This window comes from Peromyscus eremicus, chromosome 2 (assembly GCF_949786415.1).
Source record: "Peromyscus eremicus chromosome 2, PerEre_H2_v1, whole genome shotgun sequence".
Classification (NCBI taxonomy): Eukaryota; Metazoa; Chordata; class Mammalia; order Rodentia; family Cricetidae; genus Peromyscus; species Peromyscus eremicus.
This window is the reverse complement of record NC_081417.1, coordinates 6,507,365-6,534,823: the sequence shown is the minus strand read 5'-3', so window position 1 is coordinate 6,534,823 and position 27,459 is coordinate 6,507,365. Positions and strand designations below refer to the sequence as shown.

General features: G+C 41.2%; 1 protein-coding gene across 1 annotated transcript in view; it reads right to left on the bottom strand.

The window, feature by feature from the left end:
- Positions 1-21,292, bottom strand: part of Xkr4 (XK related 4) — a 414,832-nt gene extending 393,540 nt beyond the window's left edge. The window contains exon 1 of the mRNA XM_059253815.1: positions 20,496-21,292. Within this exon, the coding sequence (XP_059109798.1) occupies positions 20,496-21,292 (797 nt within the window). The remainder of the gene's footprint in view (positions 1-20,495) is intronic.
- Between the last annotated feature and the right edge of the window lie 6,167 nt (positions 21,293-27,459).

Genomic DNA, 27,459 nt, shown 5'->3' with positions numbered 1-27,459 from the left:
GCCCGAAGCTGAGGATAACAGGGGAAGTTATGCTCTGTCAGCCATGGTCTTACAGGCAGAGCAGAGGGCAGTGCAGTCATGGGAGGGCAGAAGCAGCAAGGGCAAGGTAGTGAGGAGGACTGCAGCAGAGCCCTAGGCAGCAGCCCCACTGTCTGGGGACAGCCCAGCACTGCCAGCTGAGGGAGGGAGTCAAGTCAGGGCATGCGCTTGGGAGTGAGCAGCACACTGTTGAGATGACAGCGCTCTCGCCTGATAGACCCGTCCACTGCCATGCCTGAAGACCTAAGCTGTTGGAGCTGCAGGAACCACACAGTAGAAGGAGAGAACAGCCTCCTGTACATTGTTTTCTATCCTCTATAACCCATCATGGAACACGTGTCTCTCCATGCCCCCTACACACAAAAAATAAATAAATTATAATGTAAATTAATTTTAAAAATTCTTGTTAAAAAAATATACCACTGACTAGTAGGGACCACAAAAGAACACACCACAGTTCGAAGAGGAGACTTCCTAAGGCTGGAAAGATGGATCAGTGGTAAAGAGCATTTTGCTGCTCTTACAAAGGACCTGGGTTCAGTTCTCATCACTCACGTGATGTCTCACAATTATCTATAACTCCAGGCTCAGGGTATCTGGCTTCAGGCCTTCTTCAGGTCTCCACAGGCGCCTGCATAACTATGGTACCTATACATACATATAGGAAACACACACACACACACACACACACACACACACACACACACACACATATATATATAATAAAAATAAATCTTAAAAGACACAAAGAACAAAACCCCAGGAGATTTCACCTTGTTTTACAGATGGTGGCAAAGGGCAGAGGGATTACTATAAAGCACTGTTCCAGTGACCAGGGAATGCAAGAAAAGAGGATGGCTTGGCGTTTGTTATCCCTTAATCAAGCTGCTAAGTGTAAAATGTAGTTTTAGAATCTCAAAGAAAGGCACAAATTCCATCATTGGCTCATTCTCACTCCACAACGGAAAACAAGAATGGGACCGCCTGCTGTCGTTAATCATGGCCGTCACACAGGCATGGTATCACTCTCTGCAAACACACAGGCAGGAGCATGTTCTACACCAGGTCTCCGAGGCTTCTGGAAGTGAGCAGAGCTAACAGCGGGGGCACCCTTCTGTTTGTTCAGGGCTGTTTGGCTTGGTTTGTGATGCAAGGTACTCAATATTCTCATCTCCTGAGGTGGACTCAAAGGAAATTGACAGCCAACCTTAAACAAAGTAAGGCTACTGCGACTATGGTGCCATGTTGTTCTCCGAGCTCACATTCTGAGCTCAAAGTCTGTCTGATGCTGCAGAAACCCACTCCTTCGATCCGCTGCCTAATGCCTACTATAAAACTTAACAGGCATCAGGTGCAGCAATGAGCATGCTTCGTGAGGATGGCCTGGACATTGGTATGCATTACCATCCCACCTGCAGGTATCATTCACAGGTAAAACAGAACATCAAGAAATTAACAATGTATCTAACTACTGTTAGAATGCATGTAGAGTCCTTCAGTAGTTTAAATTTTAATTCCATTCATTTAATCAACCATTATGGTAACCATCATCAGACACCGTCTTTTTTTTTTTTTTTTTTTTTGGTTTTGGTTTTTCGAGACAGGGTTTCTCTGTGTAGCTTTGCGCCTTTCCTGGGACTCACTTGGTAGCCCAGGCTGGCCTCGAACTCACAGGGATTTGCCTGGCTCTGCCTCCCAAGTGCTGGGACTAAAGGCGTGCGCCACCACCGCCCGGCCAGACACCGTCTTAAATGCTAAGGACTGTCATGAACAAATCTGTTACTGTCCTTACAAAAAACACATTTCAGAGAGTGGCAGCATTATGGGATGTAACTAATAAATGTGGGCCAGTCCAAATTAATAGCTCACTCTGTCCTGCAGAAGGTGAGATAGGTCCCTGAGCAAGTAAGTCCTGCATAAATACTGGATACCAGTGAGCATACAGGGAATCTGCCCACAGACCTGGGGAACCGAGGGGCATGGCCTCCTTTCTGCTTCCTTCCTATTCTCTGTTTCATTTCTTCACATTTTTGTAGGAAAACTCCTTTCTGCATCCAAAGTGAGACCACAGAAAATCCTCAAGTGACAGTGGGCTTAACTGAGGAAGTAAAGAAAAAAAGAAAGGAAGGGAGGGAGAGAGAAAGGGAGGGAGGAAGGGAACGCAGGGGAGGGAAGGAAGGCCATCGTTTTACCACAGGCCACAACCATGAGATCCGATTCAGGTGTCACGTGAACAGGATTCTTTACTACTATCGCATCTCATGCTTGAACATGGATTTTCAGAGTTTTCATATCTAAGCCAGGCAAACTATTGCTCTCCCCTTGAAGCACTGAAAAGTGCTTCTTTGACAAGTCTCTGAAAAGCTTGTCCAGAGCCAGGAAGTGCTACACACTGCCCATTCACAAGCGATTCCCCCTCTAACCACACAAGGTTTATTTTCACTGCTGAGAAGCAAAGGTCTCAATTCCTTTAAAAGCTAGAAGGCTTCCACCAGATGGAATGGCTAATTGTGTCTGATGAAGTCAGTAAGGTGTTAATGTCCTTCTCAGAGAGATGGCTATTTGAAAATTGTCAGAAAACACCAAACACCACACAAAACTTGAGTTTTCTGAATAACCTATCAACAATTTAAAACCAACCCACCCCTACAAATATCAGAGATATGAAACAACTTAGTAACACAGAATGAACTAAGTGTCTGATCATAATATGAAGAAATAGATGTAAGTAATGTGTGTTTGACACCGGACACCAACATTTAACATAAAGTGTTTCTATCAAGCAAGAACTGAACTGGAAAATACACAACTAAATAACTTGGGTTAAAATTATTCACATGGTCATCATTTTCTCATCCAATAGATGAGAAAAAAATTGTAAGTCATTTTCTACCCTAAAATTTATAAAAATAATTCATCTCAATTACAGCTACAATTATAGCAAATTAAACAAAAACCCTAGTCACACCTTTTAATAGGTAAGGAAGCTAATCTGCCACTCAATGTATACAATTCCCATCAAGTCCATTGGAGATGAAGCCTGATGTACTAGAGATAAGTGAAGCAGGCCTGCCACCATCAGGAGTTGCCTAAATCTTTGGCAGAACCCTAAAGTATTTCAAAATGTGTGTGTGTGTGTGTGTGTGTGTGTGTGTGTGTGTGTGTGTGTGTTATGTATGTGGGTGTGTGTGCACGGTGCATGTGAATGTGTGTGATGTGTGTGTGTGTGTGTACATGATCTATGTTTGTGTGTGTGTGTGTGTGTGTGTGTGTGTGTGTGCTCACTGTACAATTTTGTTCAAGGAAAAGCACTTATGTACCTTAGGTTATTTGTTTTGTTTTGAGACAAGGTATCATGTAGCCCAGGCTGGCCTTGAACTCCTGATTCTTTTGCCTCTACCTCCCAAGTGCTGGGTTATCGGTATGTGTTAATCATTCTTGATTTGTGTGGTGCTGGGTATTAGAACATGAACATATTAGAACATGGGTATTTACACAATAGGCAAGCTCTTGTCAGCCCATAGATACATCTTAAAGTAATCATTACTAAGCAAGTTAATTTGTCCATGAAAATCATTAATTCCAGAAGTATAGGGAAAATTGTCTTCTAATAGTTTTTTCTTTCACCCTGAAAAAATAGAATTGGGGTTAAAACCCCATGTTTGATGTTTTAGAATGATTTCATACAGCTACCCAGTGGAATAGTGTTCTAGAATAATTTAGCTTTTTACTACTTTATAACTTCTTGTCAAGAATTAATTATGCCATTTATATAATGTAGCATGGATCTTACTTAATAAGGACTATCTAGCTGTAGCGTGTCTGCAACCTGAATGAGTGCATGGCATGTGGTCTCTTCATTTGCTCCTCCGACAGAGCTTCACCTAACATATGGGGCAGGTGCTCAAGAGTTGGCAAGTGTGGGGTGCAAAGCTGGTGTGGACATTTTGGAACACAGTTGGCAGTTTCCTACAAAACCGACCATTCCTCTCCTATGTAATGCAGCAGTTATACTACTTGGATTAAGCAAAAATAAGATGAGAACTTGTGCCTATGCAAAACACTGTATATAAATGTTTATAGTAGCCTTTTTTCATAATTGCCACAAATTGGAAGCAATCAACCTATCTTTCAGTTGGTGAATGGATAAATGTGATTAATCCATATAAAGTGATATTATTTGGAAGTTTAAAGAGATAAGCTATCAAGCCAGCAAAAGATATGGAGGAACTCCAGAAGCATGCTGTCATGAAAGAGACAATATACAGTTACCAGCGTAATTTCAACTGCAGGACACTTTGAAAAGGCAAAACTATAGACAATACAAACACCAGTGGGTTTGAATATCAGGGGTTTGAGCTGAAGGCAGAGTGAGAAGTAAATAGAGCAGAAAGGGCTTTGGGGGCAGCTAAACTACTCTGTGTTGCAATGTAATGATGGATATATGTCCTTAAACACTTCTTAAGCCCATAGAAAATACAACTACATGGTTCTGCCTCACTATAACATGTCAATAATTGTACTAATTGGAACAAATGCACCACACTAACACAAGGGGGACCTGAGAGTGGCATCTGGGGAAAGTGACAGGGACACAAGGGACATTTTGTACTTTCCAGTCAGTTTTTTTTTTCAGTAAACTCACTGCTCAAATGAGTATAAAATGGAATAACAGGGGAGGTCTCAGAAGTCCCTCCCTTTACTGCGCTGTTCTGAGCTGATGGTGTTAAACTATCAAAGGGAGAAGATTCATGGCACCCTTCCAGTCTGAATGGCTCACACCAAGGAGTTGTCTGCACTTTGTCAGCATAGCACTATCTAGGTTGGACTTACATCTCTGCATGGGAAACAGAAGTTCATTTTTGAAAGTAAAAAAGATAAATCCAAATAAAGTCAGAAATATCTCCTGACATTGGACCCTGAGCAATAGACAAGGAAGAAACGGAATTTTTGACCAAGCTCTTTTTAGCCTCAACCAGAGACCCTTGAATAAATAACAAAGTTAGGCATCTCTGGCTCAGGAGGAGGGTTACTCAGCAGGCTGGGCTTCAGGAACCTCTAACTTCTTTAAAAATGTTCTAGCTAACTGGTGTAATAATGAAAGCCAGCCCTCCTTCCCATGCGCATGTGTTAATCGCCATTGTGCAAGTTCAGGGTGGTTATTACTGAGTTGTCAGACGCCCATTAATTATCCACTATGCTGTATTTAGGCTGTATTTAGCTGTAGTCTGGTAAATCTTTTTAATTGCCTAGGCTGCATTTACCAAGTATCTTTATTTAACATGCTCCCAACTCTGTTTATGTTTATGTCTTTTCCGATAACTCATTAAACAGAGTCTTTAGCTGCTACTATATGACCCTTCAGTGATAACTCTGTCGTGCCCACCTCCATGCTTTCATTTTGTTCACTCATTACACAGTATTTTTAAGTCCTCCCCCAGCCATGTTTCCATTTCCCTAGCTCTGAAGAGCACACACACACCTTCCTCTAATGGTGTTAAACTGAGGTTGAAAGGCAGCTTTATGCAAATTCACATCCAGACTGAGTCTCTCCACTACACTCAAGGTCATGTGCCTAAAAAAGCTAAAGCAAATTCAGATCCATTGGAAAGTCACTGACAGTGCTGGTCGAGTTCAGATCCAATCCCCGTCCCATCTACTGACATCCTTTGCCTCAGACCTCTTGTTTCAGCCCATTATACAACATAAAACGTTCCTTTACACACCCTTTCTTTCCTTTCTGCTCGGCATCCCTCTAGTTCCCACTCAGAAACTCTCATTTACCCTACTCTGTCAAGCAGTTCTGTCTCTGACCTTCAGGACACAGGCACCTTTGAAGCATAAGCTATTAGAAATAAGAGATACTTCTGCAAGCCGGCAAAATTCCTGAAACCCAGAACATACTTGTTAATCTTGTGAGCATGGAGCCTGAGTTCTTGATAATATTTATTGAATGAGTATTCTGAGTTAAATGTAGCCATAGGCATTCTTTCCAGCATGTTATACCTGACCAACCACTTGATCATATGGTGTTTCATAGAGCAACATCTGGAAAAAGTAACAAAGACATAGACATGAACTTTTCTTAAAGCATAAAATTTGGGATTCAAAACAATGTAAGTAAATAAAAACTCATTTTCTAACATAAAACGTGTTGGAAATCACCTAGTATTTATGGTATAATTATACTTTGCAAAAATACCATAAAACTGAAAAGGAAAATGATCCTGGACATGTTTAATGCCATGCTAATAAAACAATAAAGTAGGATCAGCCTACAGGTAAAGTAGGATCAGTTTGTAGGTGGAGAGCCCTATCAACATGTCGTTTCCACATTTGAGGTGTATCTTTTAGCTAGTAACAATGGACTTCTGATTATTAAATGTGTCCAATTCTGAAATTTTTGAATTGTTTGCACCTAAGAACAAATCTAGTATTTGCATATTGTGGTCCCCTGAGATAGGTCTCAGGAGATGAGTTTCAAGTAATGTCACATACTGGAGAGAGTATGAGGGAGGAAGAGAGAGGGATTTCTTCTGTACCTGTGTGCCTGTGGTGGAGTTCTTAATTCGTGGGATATAACACTAGCATATTTGAAACATGACTACCTGAAAATAAGTATATAAATACAAGCCAATTACATACTACTTACATGGGACTGGACCTTACACAGTATTCTTTTTTAAAACTTCGTAAAATACATACATTATATATATAAAGAGTTTTAATGGAATTTCCCTACATTGGGAGAGATGACACTCTCAAATATATACCCTATGGTGGCAAATTAAAACTAAAACACTACATATTTGGATCATAGAACATGAAGAGACTTGAATGTGGGTGCCTGGGGAGATCAGAAATTTGGATCCCCCTTGAGCTGTAGTTCCAGGCAGTTGTGAACCACCCAATAAGGATAGTGGGAAGTGAAATCAGGCCTTTGTATAAGAATAGTAAGCACTCTTAATGGCTAAGCAATCTCTCCAGGCCTTACTTAGTACTTTTTTGTGACACATTTCTCAATGGTAAAAATATATATTTTCTTCTCAGTAGGTATCAAATGAGCATGAGACATTAAGGATGAAATTGATCCACAGTTCCTGTACTTTAAGTTTGATCTATCATATCAATATCAGTCACAGTTTATAAAAAAATAATCCAACTCAGGTCAGTAAAACAAAGAGGCTTCCTTGAGTACATAGTCAATAAGGCATATAATGAGAATTTGTCTGCTCAGTGTAGAGCTGTAAGGGACATCAGAATTAAGCTGACTCTACTCTCTCATTTTAAAGTATAGAAGATAATAACAAAGCCAAGACTCTATGTGTTTCCTACTCTCATCAGAGAAAACTTTATAGTTAGTCCTGACTAGTTCCCACTGGTGTCATAGTGAAAGTAAATGAACTTAGCTGTTTGCTATTCAGTAGCTCTGTGCACCTCAGAAACTATCCTTTTCTGGGCTTCATCTGGATGATCTTCAGACGGGAATACAAGCTGGATGATTTAGCATGAACGACCTTACAGGGTAAGCTACAGTAGTGCTTGCAAAAATATCATCTTTACTGTCTTCACCAAATAATGGTTACTGTATGCCAGAGAAGCCCACCATGCCACTAGGCATTAAGCAGAAGAAAGGTAGGAGCCACAATAAGCTTCCACATAGAGGGGATTTTTTGTCTCCCAAAGAGCCAGAATACATCGATAGGTAGTCTATTTTATGAACTCCTTTGTTGAACTGCCTAAGGAGAGAAATACCAGGTGGTCCTTCCCCTGGTCACTTCCAGTAAAGTCTTACTAGTTATTTGAGACACTTCATCTTGGACTTCCCTCTCTTCCTTCCCCCAAGAAGCTCTGACATTCTCAAGCCTAACAACATCTAATAGAAACAGAATGTAAATCACAAATGTAAATTTATGTAATAACCATGATGTAAAAATAGGAAAAAGAGGGCTGGGCATATAGCTTACTGTATGCTTAGCATACACAAGACACCACTGTATACACACACACACACACATGCACACACACACACACACACACACACTAAAATAAAACAAGTAAAATTCATTTTAATCATTTATTTTATTTAACATGATGCACCTAAATTCACATCATCGTGAATTTAACCTGTAACCAGTGTGAAATGATTAGTAGACATTTATTATCCATTTTTCATACCAAGACTTCAAAGTCTCTGTGTGTTTGACACTCAGATCACATCTCAGTAGGAAGCAGATACATTTTAAGTGATTAGTAGCCATGTGTCAATGGTAGCTAACCGACCAATAAACCTATAGAGGTCCAGAGCCTAGGACATTACCACAACCTTCTTGATAGACAGTGGCTCTCCCAGTGAGGACTGAATAGTCATGTCCTAACATCTAAGGGGTGGGGACTCTGACCACAAGAGCAATAAGATAGCAACACCACAGGTTACAGGTTACACGAAGACGTCAGGGGGAAAGCACCTAGAAAGGTAACATTTCTGGTATGGTCACACTTCTCTAGCCTGCTAATGTAAGTGGAGAAAACTGGTACGTACACAGTTATATATGTACCAAGTCACTGTTCTCAATCTCATTTTGTTCTAATGTACAGATACAAGGCAGGAAAAAAGGCTCAGTGGACACACAAGCCTGTTGACGCCAGTTCTATCCCTGGAAGCCATGTAAAGTTAGAAGGACAGAACCAACACAACTACAAAGTTGTCCTCTGACCTCCATGTGCATCTTGTGGCATGCTTGCCTCCCACCATCATACACACACACACACACACACACACACACACACACACACACACACTCAAGAAGTAGTCTTATTTCCTAAGCAACAATTCTCACTGCCATGCTAGATCAGCTAACTTTGAAGCCAAAGACAGTTATGATATCTGGATCTTCCATTTTCTATTAATGTCCAGTTCCAATTAGCCTTTCCTGACCACTTACTATGAAAGGTTTTTTCTTTGAAATAACAGGTGCTACCTCACACTTTTTCAACTCCTTATGCTTACTAATCACCCAGGGTCCCTTTCCAATACAGACTGCCATTCATTAAGTCCGGAGTGGAGCTGAGATTCTGTTTTTCTGAGAAGCTCCCAATGCTGCCCATGATTCGGCCTAGAACAGCCCCAGTAGCAAGGCCATAGCTCTAGTAGTAGCTAAGACAGATTGGGGGAGGAGTATGCTCATTCCTTAGCTAGTAAATTTTGAGAGTATATTCTTTTCATATATTTTCCTTATTATAATTTTAAGCAGATGTATGTGGATTCATAAATAAAGGCTTATTATTGATCAATTATTTTAGTTCTAGTCATGGAAAATGGTGATGGTGACCAAGTAGTAATTCAGTCAAGGGGCTCTTAATGGCCTTGAGTGTAACCAACATTGTTAAGTTGGTGGGGTTCCACCTCTCCTTACTGCAGTGAGATTAGAAATGAACCTCCAGTCTTGGACTTGTTCTCAATGTCTAAACATGAAGAAATTATATATTGAGAGCAAACATCAGACCAATTTCCCTTTAGTTATACATTTTGAAGCACAAGAGTCATGTTTTGTATTTAGTTGCCCTTAACTTTGAATTATTACCTACCTTTACTGAAGGGTGAAGGGATACATGCACGATGGGCTGCTCCTTTCCAAACTGGATTAAGTACAGACCACACACAAACACCAATTTTCAGCACAAAGAGATCCTTTATTTAAAAAGATAGAGACAGGTGGCTGGATCTGAATCAGGCAGAAGTGGTTTTTAAGGCAAAAAAAGGGAGAGTCCTTGCTAGGATAAGTTGTTTAATCCCAATTGGACATGTTGGTCAGTGTAGTCAAATAAGGAATTTTGATCACTGGACCTTGGTAGTCAGCCTTAGGAATGAAAAAGTGGCCAAATAAGGGAATCTAGTGGTTTAGAAAAAGGTATGTGTGTGTGTGTGGGGGGGTAGGGAGCAGGACCCACTAACACCATATTTGGGCCTATTAGAGGAGCATCCTTAACCTGCAAAGTCCAAGTGTGGAATGCTCCGAATGCTGAAACTCTTCGAGTCCTGACCTGACACATGTGGAAACCTCAACCTCTGCATGTGGATGGTGTTCTAGTTTGCTTCTCTGTCACGGCGCTAAAACAACCTCATCAACAGCTGCTTGAGAGGAAAGGGTTTATTTAGCTTACAGGTTACAGGCTATCATCAGGAGGCCAAAGTAAGAGCTGAAGGCAGAATCCTGGAGGCAAGGACTGAAGCAGAGGCCATGGAGGAGTGCTGCTTACTGGCCTGCTCCTAGGCTCTTGTTCAGCTTCCTGTCTTATACAACCAGGACCACCAGTGGTGGCATTGCTCATGCTGGACTGAGCCTTCCCACATAAATCAACAATCAAGATAATGCCCCACAGACACGCTCACAGGCCATTCTGATGGAGCAGTTCCTTAACTTGAGCTTCCTCTTCTTTGGTTTTTATAGTTTGTATCAAGTTGGCAAAAACTTCAGGACAAGTGGCTAAGAGAGTTATGCAATTTTTCTCTGATGCTTCAAGGTATACCAATTTGGCTTCATAAATAAAATTATTCCAAAATACTGCATGAAATTGCAATCGGGCATGTGTATAAGGCACATTGGAAATATACATGAATTCTGTTTTTAGACTTGGATCCTTTCCCTAAAGTATCTCATTGTGTATATGCAAATATTCAGAACTCCATTTTTAAAAAGGGAACTCTAAACCATGTTTGCTCTCAAATGTTTTGATTAAGGTACACTCAACTCTCACCACAAGTTTATGCCTGGCCCTTGTTCTATATTTTCTCCACTAATGATATATGTTGGCAGAACCCTCTGAATGGTGATTCTTTTTTTTTGCCTTTTTCTGATAACACAAAATCTCAAGTCAAAGAACCTCAGACAGCAGACCCCACTGGTGCTCTCAATATCAACTCCATCTCATCAGCCTGATCACTTCTACAACTCAAACTTTGCCTCTTTTGACAACAGAGCACACTTATCTAAGAGGAAGTTGGCTAGACTGATGTAGCCCTGCTCTATGCTTGTGGTAGTATAGTTTATTGATGCCTTCACTATCATTTCCCCACTCTTGTTTCTAAGATTTTCAAACTCACCTAGTTATGGAATAAAATTCTCTGTTTTTGTTTATTTTTCTCATTGCTATTTTTTTCTCCAGCTAATAGAATAAATAGCTCCTATGTGCCTGTTAGCAAACCAGAAAAAACAACTCAGTGATACTTTCTAAAGTATTTGAACATGCTTATCTGATAAAAATACCAGGCTCCTGCCTCCCTTCTCAGGTGATTTCAACCTTAAGGTGGGTAAATAATGTTACTTAAGCTAATAGTTGCTGCTGATTGTTTTTCAAAATTGGAACACATCTAATGTGTTCACTCTCGTTAGCTGGTACCAGGCTACTCTCAAGGCTAGAATACATTTTGAACCATACTATCATTTTATCAGTGAAAAACTCCAGCAGGCTACTTGTAACTTCCACTTTTAATAGTAAGTAGTATATCCCCTAGAAACATAAAGTCCCAGGAGACACACTTCTCATTTGTGCTACAGTAACAGCTCCAATAGTGATAAATTGTTTGAGAGAAGGCTTTTTGAATTGACCTACATTTTTTAAATGATGGTTATTAATTTTACTTTTGCAAAACAGGAAATTAATTAACAAGCTGAAAGTCTATTAAAACAAAGGAAGCCTTTCCAAATTCTTTCCCCTGCCTCCCTGAAGACCATCTCTTCCTTATCACTGCCACAATGATACAATGCTTGTGCCAGGAACTAACGATTGGCATTATGGGAGTCTGCCTTGGGACCATTAGGCTCCAGCTGCCCCCTTGGATTTGGTTAGTGACTCTCCACCACTGAGTAGATAGAAATCTGAGAAGAATTGAGCCTCAGACGGTGGTCTCTATTCATAACTGTTGTCAAAGCTGCAAAGGAGAAAGGGAAGTCAAATTGTATTTCAACATAAATGAATCTCTCATATTTGTCGCTCAGATAGGTGACTTCATCCCTCTTAAACAGAGTATACTTTATGGGAAGTCAACAAGTCATCTAAAGGCTTTTCAAGGCATACTCCCTGTCTATTCCACTTTTCTACATGCGGGTGATTTTGCTTGACTCATCCTTACACACCCCACTATCGTGTTTGTTCAAAGAAATCCCTTAGCAGAGAAATACAGCATTTGTGTAAATTGAACAAAGAAGTGAATCAGTTCAAACTGTCTACTTATAAATCACAAAGACTAGAACATAGAACATACTTTGACATAATACTCAGCTCAGAAAATCCTAAAATAGGTGCTTAAAAGTTTTGCAACTTTTCATATCTTTAATGTTGGCATGGAATTGGAACTTGTTCTTACATTCAGGAATCCAGGTACTTCCCACCCAAGAAAGGTTAATATATTGATCTTTTTCAGCAGAGGGCAGCATATCCTGACATAGGCCTGGGTATGGTAACCTCATAGAGATCACATTGTCAATGGCAGTATAACCCATGGTACACTTTTTAATTGTGAAGCAAATCAAGCTTTGGTAATGGTCTTCTTACTGGCATTGCAGATAATCCTTTCAAAGCCTGTAAAATTCTGTTCTGATTTGTTAATGACAGAGCTCCAGCTGTCCACACTATGTGTAGATGGCAATTTTGAATTCTCAAGTCTGTATGGTATACATTTTGGAATTGGTGAATATAGCACTTTAAGCACCAATTTCAAATACTTAAGTATGTGTTTTCATGGGAATGGTTTTATTTGATTGGAACTAAAATTTGAGAAGGACATAAAGTCAGGTGCATTGCAATTTATGATTCCCTCTTCATGTGTAACTCATGTCAGTTCATAGAAGTTGGGACACCATTATGACAAGCTCTTAAAAGACCACTGTAAATCTCCTGTGACTTACAGAAAGAAAAGGGGTCTATCTCAAAGGTCCTGAAAGAACTAATATGGACTTCTTGGTATATACACTCTGGGTATCAGATACAAAAGGATGCACAGCAAGAACAGAATCAGAATTTTAGACCTGGAAAGAATCTTAGGTAATATTTTTTGATCAAAGGTATCCTTTAAACCAGAAACTAAAAATAAGAAGGATGAACCAAAAGATCTAAGCTTTGAGGCATCATGGAAGCTGTGCTATGTCTCATGCAAAGAGTTACACATACCTCAAGATACATAGGTGGATATTCAGCTACTGCATGCCTAAACCATCTCATCTAAAGCAAAGTTTAGTTAAAAAGGATAAATGCAATTCTAAGTATTCCCATCAGTGGCAATCTAACTATAAATTTATTCCCCTACTTGGAAGTTATAAAAAATATCTAATAGTGTCAGTTTAGATCACCAGTTTCTTTCTTTAGCCTTTCTTTAGAGTCTTTTACCATCAGCATTTTCCCTATACATATTGTGCATATAAAATTATGATTCATGGTAGCCAGGCAACAAATTTTGTAAAACAGATTGAAGCTCCCAAGTGCCCAGCTGATTCCACAAAGAATCATATTATCAGTTAAATACACATAAGACAAATAAAAACACAGATCTCAATGCTTCTCCATGCTCACTGTTTGTTCAGTAAGAGTAGAGCAGTATTCTGGGCTACTAGATGCATTTTTCCCCTCTGAGAGTGACTATGAAAATGAAACTTAGCCCCCTTTCCCTAACACTAGCAATCTGAAAATGAATTAGATTGATTTGTTCTATCCTTTCTAGAAAGTGCTGCACCTTTCCCAATGCACTGTACCACTAGAAACCAGAAAAACAAACAAGTAGCAAGATCAGCTACATACCATAAAGAAGGGAGTACGACATGCTTTATGGGAATAAAGATACCTGTGCTAGGGTGGTCAGATTCATGAGGTATCCTGAGCAAATATATCAAGGGAAGCTGAGAATTGTTGAAAATGATCTAAGAACTCATCAAAACTGTAAACTCAGACTTGATAAACGCTTTCTCATGCATGGCTCTGTATGCGACCTCACATTTTACACTGCAGAACAACAAATCCTGTCCTCAATCCCAAGGTCCAGTTAGTATGCCACATGACTTTGTAAAACAAGTCAAAGAAATGGTTAATCCAATTAGCTAGTAAGTATGTAAAGGCGAGGAGTCATCATTGCACAGGCCATTTGTGTTATTTAGACTTATAGACTATCTGGTTCCTTATTTAGATTGTAAAATAAAATACATTTAATAGCAATTGTATTGGAAATCTAGTGAATAAGAATTTTTAAAGACTTATTTATTTTATTTGATGTGATGAGTATTTGTCCTGCATGTATGTCTGGGCATGACATGCATGCCTGATGTCAGTAGAGGATGGCAGGTCCCCTGAGACTATAGTTACAGACAGTCGTGAGCTGCCATGTGGATGCTCGGAATTGAACCCAGATCTTCTGCAAGAGCATTCAGTGCTCTTAACTACTGAGCTACCTCTTAAAACCCAATAAGAAGTTTTTTTTTTATAAGTGACTGATCAAAAACTTTCAAAATTACTACCACCCAAATAATTAATGTATAATGTTCAAAACTGAGGGTACATATACTCATGTAAGTGCTATATTCAATCACCATGTTAAGACATGCTGAGATGCTATACAGGAATAATAAATGTAAGATTTTCAGTCTCATGAAGCAAATGTAGTTCACCATTCAAGGGAATGGAAATAATTTTGAACTTTCCTTAATTATCAAAAGAATACCACATAGATACATCCATCATATGGCTTATGTGTAAATTATTCCAACTCAAACAGAAACCCAAGTAAATGCACAGGGAGCTCTCTGATTGCATGTGAATTTATAGCTATCAGCTAACTTAGGGATTACTCAGGGCCATTGTAGGGATTTTTAATGCTCCAGGAAAGAGAATGGGTCCACACATTGATAGATTTTAAAGCGGCACAATTGCTGTACTTCAGGACAAGGCCTTCTTCTTTTACCCATGAAAAACATAAGTTAGTCTGCCACATTTGGAGCTGAATATAATGATGAAAATGGTCACAAAAGCTCATGCCTGGAAGATAATCTTCCTCCACACCCCTCCACTGATAGTCAAAATGTCTCAATCCTGTCTCTAATTAGCTTTTTTTTTTTTCTCATTGCTGAAGCACCCCAATAAGAAAGTCACTGCTGATTTGTGGGTATGCTAGATTACATAGTTCCTTTGAAAATCTTTTCATGGCTCCCATTCTTTTGTTTTTCAGTCTGTTTTGTTTTATTAATATAGATTCAAAAGCACTCTACCCGGAAAGTAACATCCTTGTCTGGTCCTACTCATTTTTCCAGAGTGTCTCCATGAAACTCCAAGGTCTCTTCCATCACAATCCTTCATCTCTCATCAGAGCACCTTCAGATTGTCCTACTTCTCTTCTACCTAAAATATCACCTTAACTTTGTTGGCCATTTTTAGCTTGCTTTCCTCTCTCAACTAGAAATATTAAATTCTATCCTAGGATTTGCACAAAACTATGTGACCTATAGGGAATAACATTTACAAGTCTCTGTTTCAATTTCCATATATGCAAAATGGAAGTACTACCTCCAACATTAGCTGAGGATCAAATGAAAAATAGAACAAGTTTTTTAGAGATTTTTGAAGTACTAGCAAACTTGTTCCTAACAGTGCAGAAAATATGAATTATATAAGGTAAACCCATAATATCCTAGGAAAAAAGCTCTTTAAAAACAACAAAAATGACCCAAATACATTTTGGTCCAGAATTTCCTTTTGTATTTTGTATAGGTAGAGTTAAGCAGTCTGTTTCTCTGAGAAATAACTATTGTGTTGAATTTATTTACATGTTTCAATAATACCCAAATCAAGGCTTGTGAGGTCCATTTATTTTATGAATGGAAGAGACACTGTTGAATCAGAGGAAACAGTGACATCTCTTCTGAGACTTCCAACTGTGAAAATTTGCTTTGAATAAAACAATGCTGTAGCATTTTTGCAAACCACTGTCCTTTATAATCATTCAAAGGCTCCTCCTTGACTTTAGAATAAAATCTCATTCCTTTTCATTATCTAGTACAAGGAATTATTCAGTCTCTTCTCTAGCCACCCTCCCCCAACCCTGTTTTTGGGTGCACACAGTGTATCCTGTTCACTTTTTGCCTCCTAGCATTTATGCTTTGTTGTACTCAAGGCTATAAAGTGACTCATAGTGTTTTCTCATCATTTAAACTTTCATACAGACATCCCCTGCCCCACATGAACCATCAAGGTTATTTGAATTTCTATCACAGGACTTAGCCTTATTTTGATGTTATCTGTATATATTCTGTGTTCCTCATGAGAGAGCTGATACCAAGATGTATATTTTATTCATTTTAGGAAATCTAGTATCTAGAACAATGCATTGCACATGATAGGTACTCAATATAGGTTGAATGAATTAAATAATAAATAGGCACAAAGAAGGAACACAAATATGCCAAAAACAGTCATTCAATGAAGCAGCAAAAGGCACCAGTATTGCCTAAGCCATGCCAGGATTCAGGACTATTGCTGACTCAGTAAAACACATATTTTAGAAGTTTACAGTGTGATCTCCATTCTGCTTTCTACATCTTCCCTATCTCTAAGACCAATATCATTTACAAGTGCTATTTGCACATTCACCTTCATTGTACCACCTAATCATAAAGGCCACCATAGGAACGTGCTATGCAGCCAGAACTTAATGAAACAATCAAATAAGGCAGCAAGAGAAGTGCTGTACTCGGACATGTGAACACGAGTCTCTAGTCTGCCCTTATCTGACATGTGCCCACTGGAAAGATTCCCCCACTGATATTAACTGTATCATCCTTTCTACCTTGCCAATCTTAGTGCAGAAAATCATTTTTTTCACATATTATTGTCATTACCATCCAAGTGTGCACAGGAAGTTAGCCAATGATTAAGAATGAACATAATCTTTAGAGTAAGACAAATCTGGTTCTGAATGCTAGATACAATATTGAGTATCAGAGTGGCCCTGGAAAACACTTAACCATTTGAAGCCGGTTTTCTTATACAGAGGGATATAACCATTCCTTTTCAGCTTACTGCAAAATTAGGAGATTAAAAGGTGTGAATTTTGCTGGGTGGTGGTGGCGCATGCTTTTAATCCCAGCACTTGGGAGGTGGAGGCAGGCAGATCTCTGTGAGTTTGAGGCCAGTCTGGTCTACAGAGTGAGAGATCCAGGACAGGAACCAAAACTACACAAGGAAACCCTGTCTCGAAAAACTGAAAAGGTGTGAATTTTAAGTTTCCTGATAACATTACCATCACCATTTTACCCAGACTTAGAGATGGCATAGAATAACTTTTCTTTGCAGACAACGTTATTACAGGCATAGTTAGTAGATGTACCATTCATGCTTCTCACTGGCTGAGCTGCGTTCTTAGTCATTCTGGAATTATATAAAGAGAGTAATAAATAATCATGCTCTCCTTCATTTGCAGGCACAGTTCCTTAAATCTATGGTTGCTCTTTCCATGTGCTAGCAAAAGCTTCACTTTATTATTTTGCACGGCTCCTTCTCAACACCCCCTCCTATGACTTTAAAAGCTCCCGTTAATTTCTAATTAGTAAACTTTAATTAAAATGAACATGTATCACTGCTTTTAGCAGTTGTATTCATAATGCATATATAATACATGCAAATTTTGTTCACAGTGTTTCAAATGGCTTATTTCAGAACAAACAAACACATGGATGCTATTTTTAAAGATTTTTATCTACAGAAAGATTTTAGACTCGGATCCTTCCCTAAAATAACTATAATTTCATGGAAATGCAATGAATAGTCAGCAACATCGATAAAAAAATCTATCTTATTCAATATTGTAGCAGGTTAAAACATGAATAATGACCTCTGAGCTTTAAACCACTTGCTACCCTGGTGTAACTGCAGTATTTAAGTAGAATTCATTTGAAAAGTAGAGCTGGAAGAGACCAAGGGTTACTTCTAATTTAAGGATCTATGGTGGTCTAACATATTACACTGTTTCTAATACAATAATCTTAGCTGAGTCCTTTTTACCACTTATTATGAAAGGTACACCCCACTAAAGTTCTATTCTAATGTTTAACACAGAGAACAAGATATCAGAATGTATCTGAGTGTTAAATTTCACAATCATTCTCATTGTTTATAGAGCTCTACATTACATCAAAGAACTTAAAAGCATGTTTTCAAAAATAAAGACGGTTATTTTTAGATTAGGGTTCTATCAGATTACCATGGGATTCCCCAAATATTTTGATCAAAACAAATAATGGGTCAAGTAACAATTCAGATTTCCACAGTGGACACCTCATTTGACCATGATGAAAGAGACCAAGTATTTCCAAAAAGAACAGTTCCACCCTGATGAGCCTATTACCTAAATAAACCTCAAAGTCTCTCAGGAATATTTTGTCGTGATACTTAATAACAACAGAGCCATGCGTTTCTCTAAGGGTTGAGCCAGTTAACGCACTTGTCTGACAGCCTTTCTGCTTCCCACCTTCCCGTTTGCGCCTTGCCCCATCATGCTCTTCTGTTACACCCACTGAAAATACCCAGTGGCTATTTTCTCACTGTGACATTGTCTTCCACAGTTTTCCTACTCCTCACTTTCTGAATACAATTTCCTGAATCTAATAAACACTATAATTAAAATTACTCTTCAGTTCACTGAGTTTGACACCACATGCTTTTCAGAAAATATCGTACTGTAGGAGACATGCACAGTTTTTTAGTGAATGTAACTAACAACTGTTTGCATTATTGATATGTAGATAATTAAAAGGAAGAGATTTCAAAATGTTTTGTAAAGTTTTCACAAGTTACCAAATAGTATGGTAAGCTCTCTGTACCACAATGTTAGATTAAAATTGCTAGTCATGTAATTCAAGCCACCAAATAATTCCAGTAGTTAAATAAGCCTTCTAATTCTTGCTCATAACTGAAAAAGAATACCCAACTCTAGGTCTTCCAAAAGTATTCTGTGGGAACTAGAGCTGCCACAGTTAAGTGGTGTTTTTAGAAAGTCTCCTTGAGTTTGAGATATGGATGTTTCCATATCAGTTTGTCTGACAACACACCATGAATCACTTTTCCAGAAAGTATCTTCTCTAAATATTTTCCAAGGCAAGAGATCACTACCTCCAGCCATGCTCACCCTGTTTTACAAATATTGATCCTAAGAAGTGCAATAGAATTTATTACAGTTACTCTGCTCAGATGAGAACCCTGCTGTTCACTAGAAAGTAAAAGAAGTTTGTGAATCTGTTCTACAAATTCTCTGAGCTGTTTCTTCATGGGATATTTCATCGTGTCAATAACTTACAATGTCTTTCATCATAAACAGAACTACACATGAAAGCACTTGGTAGGAAGTTTACATATACTACACTATATATTTACTAAGTCATTTTAAAACCAAGGAATCTCTGGAGTATTAGCCTATATATTCTTTGACACGCTTATTTCTTATGTGTTAGACACTGCTTTCCAAAACTTTTAAGCACATAAAAGTCAAAAGAACAGATTAGTGAGCATATTGTTCCACTACATTCCTATGTCTGTGAGTGATGTCCGAGGGATCCCCACCCACCACCTAGTTAAGTCTTGTACTTCAATTTATAAGTGGAAGTAATAACTATGTAAAGAGACTCAGTAGATGGAGTGGTAAGCAGCAAATCAACCAATGAAAATACCAAGCGCAATTAAAGTTTACCCAATGTGCTTACTACCCCTTTTCCAAAGGTTCTCATTTACACGTGAAAGTAGACATGGGGATACGACAAGGTAATCAGAAGTATTCTACATCAGTTAGGGTATCCTAAAGCCTGATCACTTGTACACACACACACACACACACACACACACACACACACACACACACTACATAAAATTGTGTATATATCAATTGATTCATTCTATATATGTGACAGATCAAATATTTATTAGCATTACTTTGAGCACAGGACTTCTTTAGCAGTTATCATTCAAGTGTGGGTACCTTTGAGCAGTAACAATTCCTATTTAACTAGAATTAGTAGTCATACTCCTAGAACAAAGGAAAGCATACCAAGTGCAACACACCCCAAATGAGAGATAAGGAAAAATGATTTTTAGAAAGTGTGACAGGAATCCTTTACTAATGAAATAGTGTGTCTACAATCTGGGGAGAAGTTGCAGCATATACAGAAAAGCTAGTGAGCCTGTGAGAAGATGTGATGCATGAGAGACCACAAACATGTTCATGCCCTTTTCTTACCTAACCTGAGCTGGTGGGGGGGGGGTGGAGAGGAGGAGGGAATGAGAGGAAGAGAGGGAGTACTTTAGAAAAAAAAAAAAAAGAGTGGCTAGGCTTACTACCCCAGTCATCTTGGACGATTTCATGCAAAATCAAAGCAGAGAGCATACAGGAGCAGTAGTAGTCCCCATCGACCCCCATCCTAATACATTACCTCCAGATTTGCCCGAGCTGCAAAATGTGGATGAGTGACTGCAGGAGCCAGATGCAGAAGGAGCAGGACGCAGACCTGTGTTTGCCGCTGGTTCGGGTGGCCTCGTTGCTGATGCTGCCACTGTTGGTGGCGGCGATGTTGCTCTTGCTGGCGTTGGATGCTTGCCTCTGCGGCGTAGAAGGGCGAGCCTCGCCTTCCCCGGCTGCAGACCCACCGCTGACCACCGTTTTACAATCCGGTCCGGGCTGCTGGCAGCTGGAGGCCATGGTCGTGGCGCTGTCCTCGGTGCTGAAATCGTGCACAAACCAGCGGAAGCTGAACACTTGCACCGAGAGCGAGCCCAGCACCACGAAGAACAGCGTGAGCCCAAACCACCAGCGCTGGCCGCGCAGGTAGTAGTCCACGGCGAGCCAGATGTCCGTTCCCACGTCCGCGAAGTAGACAGCCACGGCGGCCAGGATCCAGAGGCAGTCCCACAGCGAGTAGCGCCGCTGCTCCCTTCCCAGGCGCAGGCACAGAGCCGCCGAGCCTGCCCCACCGCCCGGGCCGCCGCCGCCCGAGCCACCCGAGCCCGCCGAGCCGCCGCTCCCCGCGCAGCAGCAGCAGCAGCGCGAGCAGCCGCCGCCGTCCGGGCAGCAGCCGGCCCCAGCAGCCTCCGGGTCCTCGGCTCCGGGCCCCGACGGCAAGCCAGGAGCCAGTCCTTGCACCGAGCCCGAATTGTCCGAGTTCTGCAGCGGGGTGAACGCCACGTCGCTGCTCTTCTTCATCTTCAGCCTCCCGTCTGACTTAGCGGCCATGATGCCTCGGCAGAGGAGGAGAGTCCCCTTTTATCTGACACCTGTCCCGGCTGTCTCCTCCTCCTGCCACCTCCTCGCCTCGCCCCGGCTTCCCTCCCGGCCGCGCCGCTCTCCGGCTCCTGCTCTTGCGCTCGCTCGCCCGCCGCCGCCCGCGGGGCTGGGCGCTGGGCCCGGCTAGCCGCACGTTCGGGGCCCGCAGGAGCGCCGCCTGGCTGCCTGCGCCGAGCCCAGCTGCTCGCGCCGGCCCGCGCGCGCCCCTGCCAGCCGCCCGCGCTCCGCGCCGTCCCGGCCCCGCGGCTGCAGCACGAGCCGCCGCGGCCGCCAGCAGCAGGAGCAGCAGCGGCCGCCGCGGCGCTCCTCGGACCTGCACATTCCTCTCCTCCCCTCGCGCGCGCTCCCTCCTCCCGCAGCCTCTCCTCCACCAGCTGACTCCGAGGGAGAGGATGACCTCATCCCTTCCCTTCCAGCTGCTGCCGCTCCCACCCCGGCTGGGGAGGGGCGAGAAGAAGGAGGGCCGGGAGGAGGGGCCGGGACCGAGGGGAGCAACTGGGGAGGGAGAGGGCGGCTTACTGGCCAGTGCTGGACGCCGAGGGCAACAGGGCGGCAGCCGGAGGCCTAGGCTCGTGGGATTTCGGAGAGCGCTAAGTGGATTTGATCTACGCTGTGGGGGTGGGGGCACAGCTGGCCGAGTGGAGGAGTCTCCACGTCCGGCCACCACCGAGGGCAGGGGGCGGTGGACACGAGCGGGCGTGGCAGCGGCGAGGGCCGGGGAAGCGCAGGCCTCTTTGTACTGTACCGGGAGCTCCGGCACCTGGCCAGGTTGTGGTGTGCTACTGGCGCCCGCAAGAGTGAACCCAGCGCTTTAACTCGGAAGCTATGGCCCTGGTACTGGCGGCGATGGTGGGCGTGCCATGCTTTCGAGATCCAGGAAGGTACAGGACCTGCAGGGCTGCAACACCCAAAGCAAAACTGGCATCGAAGGGTGTGCCCTAGGGGTAAGGAGAGGGCAACCCCAGGGATCGAGTACTGCCAAACCCCACCCAGCCTGGGGAGATGCTAAGGCCCTCCGGTCCTACCCCTTTTAGGTGGCGGCTGCCCCCACCCGCTCACTTAAGGAGTCGGAGGCACCAGCACTAGGCAGACTAGGAGGTGGGGCCACTCCTAACCGCAGGTGGGACTCGCAGCACCCCTGGCGGCTGCCTGGAGCGCGGCTGCGGGCGGAGGGAGGCTGCTAGTAACCAGGGGAAATGAAGACCGGCCCCGCCCTCGCCCCGCGGGGAGTGGCAGATCGCAAAGGTGGTGCCACCTCTCTTATTCCCAAACTGGAATTACCTGCCCTTAACCTTCCCGTAAACTATAAACGTACATACTTGCTGTGTGGTCTCACAACTACAGAAATGACTACAGAATTTAATCTATCTTCAGAGAGAATGTAAGAATAACACATGTTGTAGGTGTGTGTGTGTGTGTGTGTGTGTGTGTGTGTGTGTGTTTAATCTTTAAATCCAAATAAAACAAGGCTTTCCTTTACATTTTTTAAACCAAGAATACCTGTGCTTTGGTTTGTCTCACTTAGTTTTTGCAAATGTAAGGGACAAAGGTAATCCTTAAATTGCAGTGTGACTCACACACTTTGAGTCCAAAGGGAAGTAGGGGCCACCGGTGCTGCAGCCAGGAAGGGAACCAGTAAGTGTCTTCATGGACCTGGAGATAAAGCTTAGCATTCCCCAGGCCCTGCCCCCTCCCTGGAGCAGCACCAGGTGAATTGGCGCTAGTTTACAGCGCCATTATTGGCATCACGCAGTGAAAGTGCAGGAATTTCTCAGCATGTAAAAAAACGCTCACTGATATCCCACCACCACACGCTACAACACTCTGCTGTTTCAGCACCAACCTGACCTGAGCGGGATTCTTCTCAATCATTGGTTGTACAGTCAAGTGCTCTCAACTTCTGCTTCTTGATCTTTGGCTGGCTTCCTCATAGGAGAGTGTGTAGCCATGGGGCCCATAAGTGGTTATATGGTACATGCTAAACCAAATTTTCTAGAAAGAGATGGATGGTGACTGAGGGGCAACACAGCAGCCCCATGCCACTTAGGGTTAAGCATTTTAAAATCCAACTTCAACACTGGGCCATTTTAATTAGAAGTTCCCTTTTGGAAAATACCCTGGTTCTTTTTCTCTAGAGTCCAAATCTAAGATTCCATCTTCAGGGCACTATGGCTGATCGTGCTTTGTGCCAAACCATTAGGGAGACAATGATCTCTTAGGTAACTAGGTCCTCAGAGATAGAGTGTATTCTAGGACAAATGCAATGTCTTAAGTTGCGCCAGGCTCAGAGAGCCCTGTGGAGCAGCCAAGGTGTTTGCTATCATCAGCAGGCTGACACTTCCTCTAGAACTGGGAGGTTTCTTGTTAGATGGATTCCTCTGTCACCAGCACAGCACTTGCACAGACTATTTGCTAAATAGATATTAGTGAAGTGAATGCATGAATTTTTAGAGAGAACACTCCATGACAGGAGGAATGCTACATTCTGTGCTGACAAATGTTCCCATGGAAACATAGGAATTATGAGACTTTTCTGTTAGATTCTGAAAAGAAATAACTAGTAATGGTTTGCTTATTAGTATATTTACTCAAAACGACTTAGAGTCTCTTTAAAGTTGCACTGTTGCATCTCTGAAAACTAATGGCTACTCATAGCTAGCAGAAGGAGTATATGTAGTGATGTCAGAGTGAGCATTTTCACATCCAGGCTCTGCTAATTACTGGCCCCATGGTGCTGCCAAATTACTTAATACACAGGATTAATATGAGGATTAGATAAGATCATGTATATTGTTGGTTTTTTGTGCAATATTGTTCACTGCTGTTCACTACAGCCTCTAATCCCATATATCTATCAATCAAATCTCAGAACTAGATGTTAATTTCACCTACTCAATTATAATTACTGTACCCATCAAAACAGATGGGCATAGTGGATAAGAGATCAAAGTTCAGACTCAGAATTTTTGTTGGTCATGGTACTTAAACTCTCTGCACCTGATGCTCATTCTTTCTAAAGTAGAGATGCTGATCTCTGGAATTTAGTAATGTTAGGACCACATTAAAAAATGTAAAGGAATAGTCCCCTGTCACATCCAGCATACTCTGTACTGTAGTAGGACAGGCCCATAGGGTCCAGGAAATTGGCTCAAACCAGTTGTCAAGGCATGCACATAAAGTACTTCCTTATGAGCCAACCTGGAGTCTCCCTGAGGGCCTAGCAAGAGGAGCTGTCAGAGTTCCTGTTCAATGTCAGAGTTCCTGATTGTGTGGAATCTGCCTGAGCGTCTAGCAACAGGTGCTGTTAGAGTTCCTGATCATGCCCAGCTAATGAGGGATGACCACACAATGCCAACAGATTGGGACACAGGTTGAGTACAGGGAAGAGGGTATATAAGGCCATCTCCATTATTGAATAAATGAGTCTGCTGTTTGCCTTCAACTGACTTCCAGTATCTGTGTCATTGACATTGTACCTTCTCACTCATCCCCCGAGGGAGCCATTAGGATCCGGCAACATACTAGGTAGTTCAGCCTGGTCCCAGTGAAACATGACAGAAAAACACATCCTATGGGATTTGGGTTGGGGACTGAGAAGAGAGTGGAGCTTAGATTCCTTTTCAGACTGCTGCTGACTTGAGATGCCAGTAAGGGAGGACTTGGAGACTGAGTGAGCACACAGATGTCTACAGAGCCTGAGCCTCAGAAGCCATGGTCAGAGGGATGCTAAACACACAGATGGCCCCATCTCTACCGAGTATAGGATGGTGCTCACCCTTTTTTGTGGACTTCATGGACTCACTTGGGGGCTTGGCATAGAGTTGGAAGGATGTCAGCAAGCACAGTTCCAAGAATCAATTGAGCTAGTTCTTTCAGAAAAATGCCAGCCTAGAGAACTTTGGTCTCCTGCTACTTTTTAATAGTGATCAGAATAAAGAAAGCCATTCCAACTTGGTTCAACACAAGCCTGGTTACTTTCAGTGACTGAATGGTGAATAACACACACACACACACACACACACACACACACACACACACACACACAATGAGGTGAAGATCCCAGCCTTGCACTCTTCCAGAGGCACACAGCCCAAGAAAGAAGTGCAGACTGACTGAGGTAGAGATATACTAAGCATCCACACATATGCTCGCAACAACCCAGCACAGACAATATTTTCTTATTATTTAAAAAATTAATACCATGGTTCTTTACTCACTGATTGATATGTATATATGTTTCCCTTTATTCCTTTTCTATATATTTTTATTATTCTCTTCTTTCTCATTTCTTTCTTCTAATAACAAAATTCTATCATCTAACTGTCTGTCTATGTCTCTATCTATGTCTCTATATGTGTCATTATGTGTCTATGTGTCTCATCATGATTCTTACTATGCTTCTTCTGATTTCATTGGGGGCTCTGCTCCTTCTGGGTCTCTCCTAGAAGGGAGAAAAAAGCTTCCTGGAATTAAAAGAAATGAGGTAGCACAATTTTCACTTTAAATCTTCTGACACCTTTTTAGTTGTTTTCTTCTGTCCTAAACTTACTTTCTTTCTTTCTTTCTTTCTTTCTTTCTTTCTTTCTTTCTTTCTTTCTTTCTTTCTTTCTTTCCTTCTTTCTTTCCTTTCTGCTCTTTCTTTTTTCTTTCTTTATTATATTTGAGATGTTTTGGTTATCTCTGCTCCTACAATTCCTGTTATTTCTATGATTGGTCTAGATGTGATCATTGACACAGTTTTTTTACTCTCTTTTGATTGTCTTTTACTGCTACTCATTGCTGATATTGCTACTTGCTTCTCCTTTCTACATGGAACTTGAATGACTAATGTCAATTGTGTAGATATTCTACCACTAACCAATAGCCTTAGTCCAAAGAATAGGAGATTAAAAGAAAATTGCAAGTCAACAACTGGGTTCCAAATAGGTACATCAAGAGCATGGACACTCAGAGGGCTCATTCCTGGACTTCCACCTCTACAACAAGAGCAGAAAGAACCAACATGAGGTGCATGGACACCATACGTGTGAGGGAGTATGACAAACATCCTTTAAAAGCATCGATTGTTAATAAAAACAAGAAGAGTAATTATAGAGATACATTCTGTAGATGGCACTGTCTACAGATATACTGCCTGATATATTAGAAGCCTTCTTTTCTTATGAAACCTGCAAAGAAAACAGCACTATCAAGTTTACATATATTGAAAAATAATAGGCATACAGCAAGAAACACAACTAGAAACATAACTTTACACTATGCAGAAAGCCAATATCTCAGGACACAGTAGCCAAAGAAAGCTGTTCCCTGAAAAGAGACTCCCACATAAAACTGTAAAAAATAAATCAAATAAATACAATAAAGATTAAAAATAGAACAATACTTCAAAATTCATAATTCTTCAGCTACTGATTCCAAAGAGGTTAAAGTGAAAAGAACACTGAATAAAGAATTCAAAACTATGATGATTTTAAAGACCAGGAATACAGAAAAACAACCAAACAAGGAAAACACAAATATGAATGAGTTCAGTAAAAAGTGATTTTACTAAAACACAAAAAATACTGAAAATGGAAAATCTGAAGAAGATAGATGTATAAGTTTCAATGAATGTCTCATTATTTGATTATATCAAGTGCAATGGAAAATCTGAGGTCTTGGAGACAAGATTGATGAGTTAGAATACACAGTGATGATAACAACAGCAAATGAAAAAACTATGAACAAAACATGCAACACAATTAAAACTCCAGGAATACTTTAGGTATAAGATGTAACAAGGTATAAACTAAAAGTATAGAAAATACATTCAGTACAATGCTATAAGAAAAGTTTTTAAATTTGAAGAATTATATGGAAGGATTTACAGCTCCAAAATGTAAAGCTCCAAATTAACACAATGAGAAAGCAAACTCACCATGGCATACTATGGTTAAAATACTAAGATTGCAAGACCAAGTGTGACTATTGGAACATGCAGAAGAGAAGCACTAACTCATTTATAAAGGCAACTCACCAGAATAACAGAGTTCTCAACACAAACTCCAAAAAACTAGAGACCTTAGAATTATGCACTTGACTTTTTTTTAAATTTTATAAATTAATTTAAGTTTATA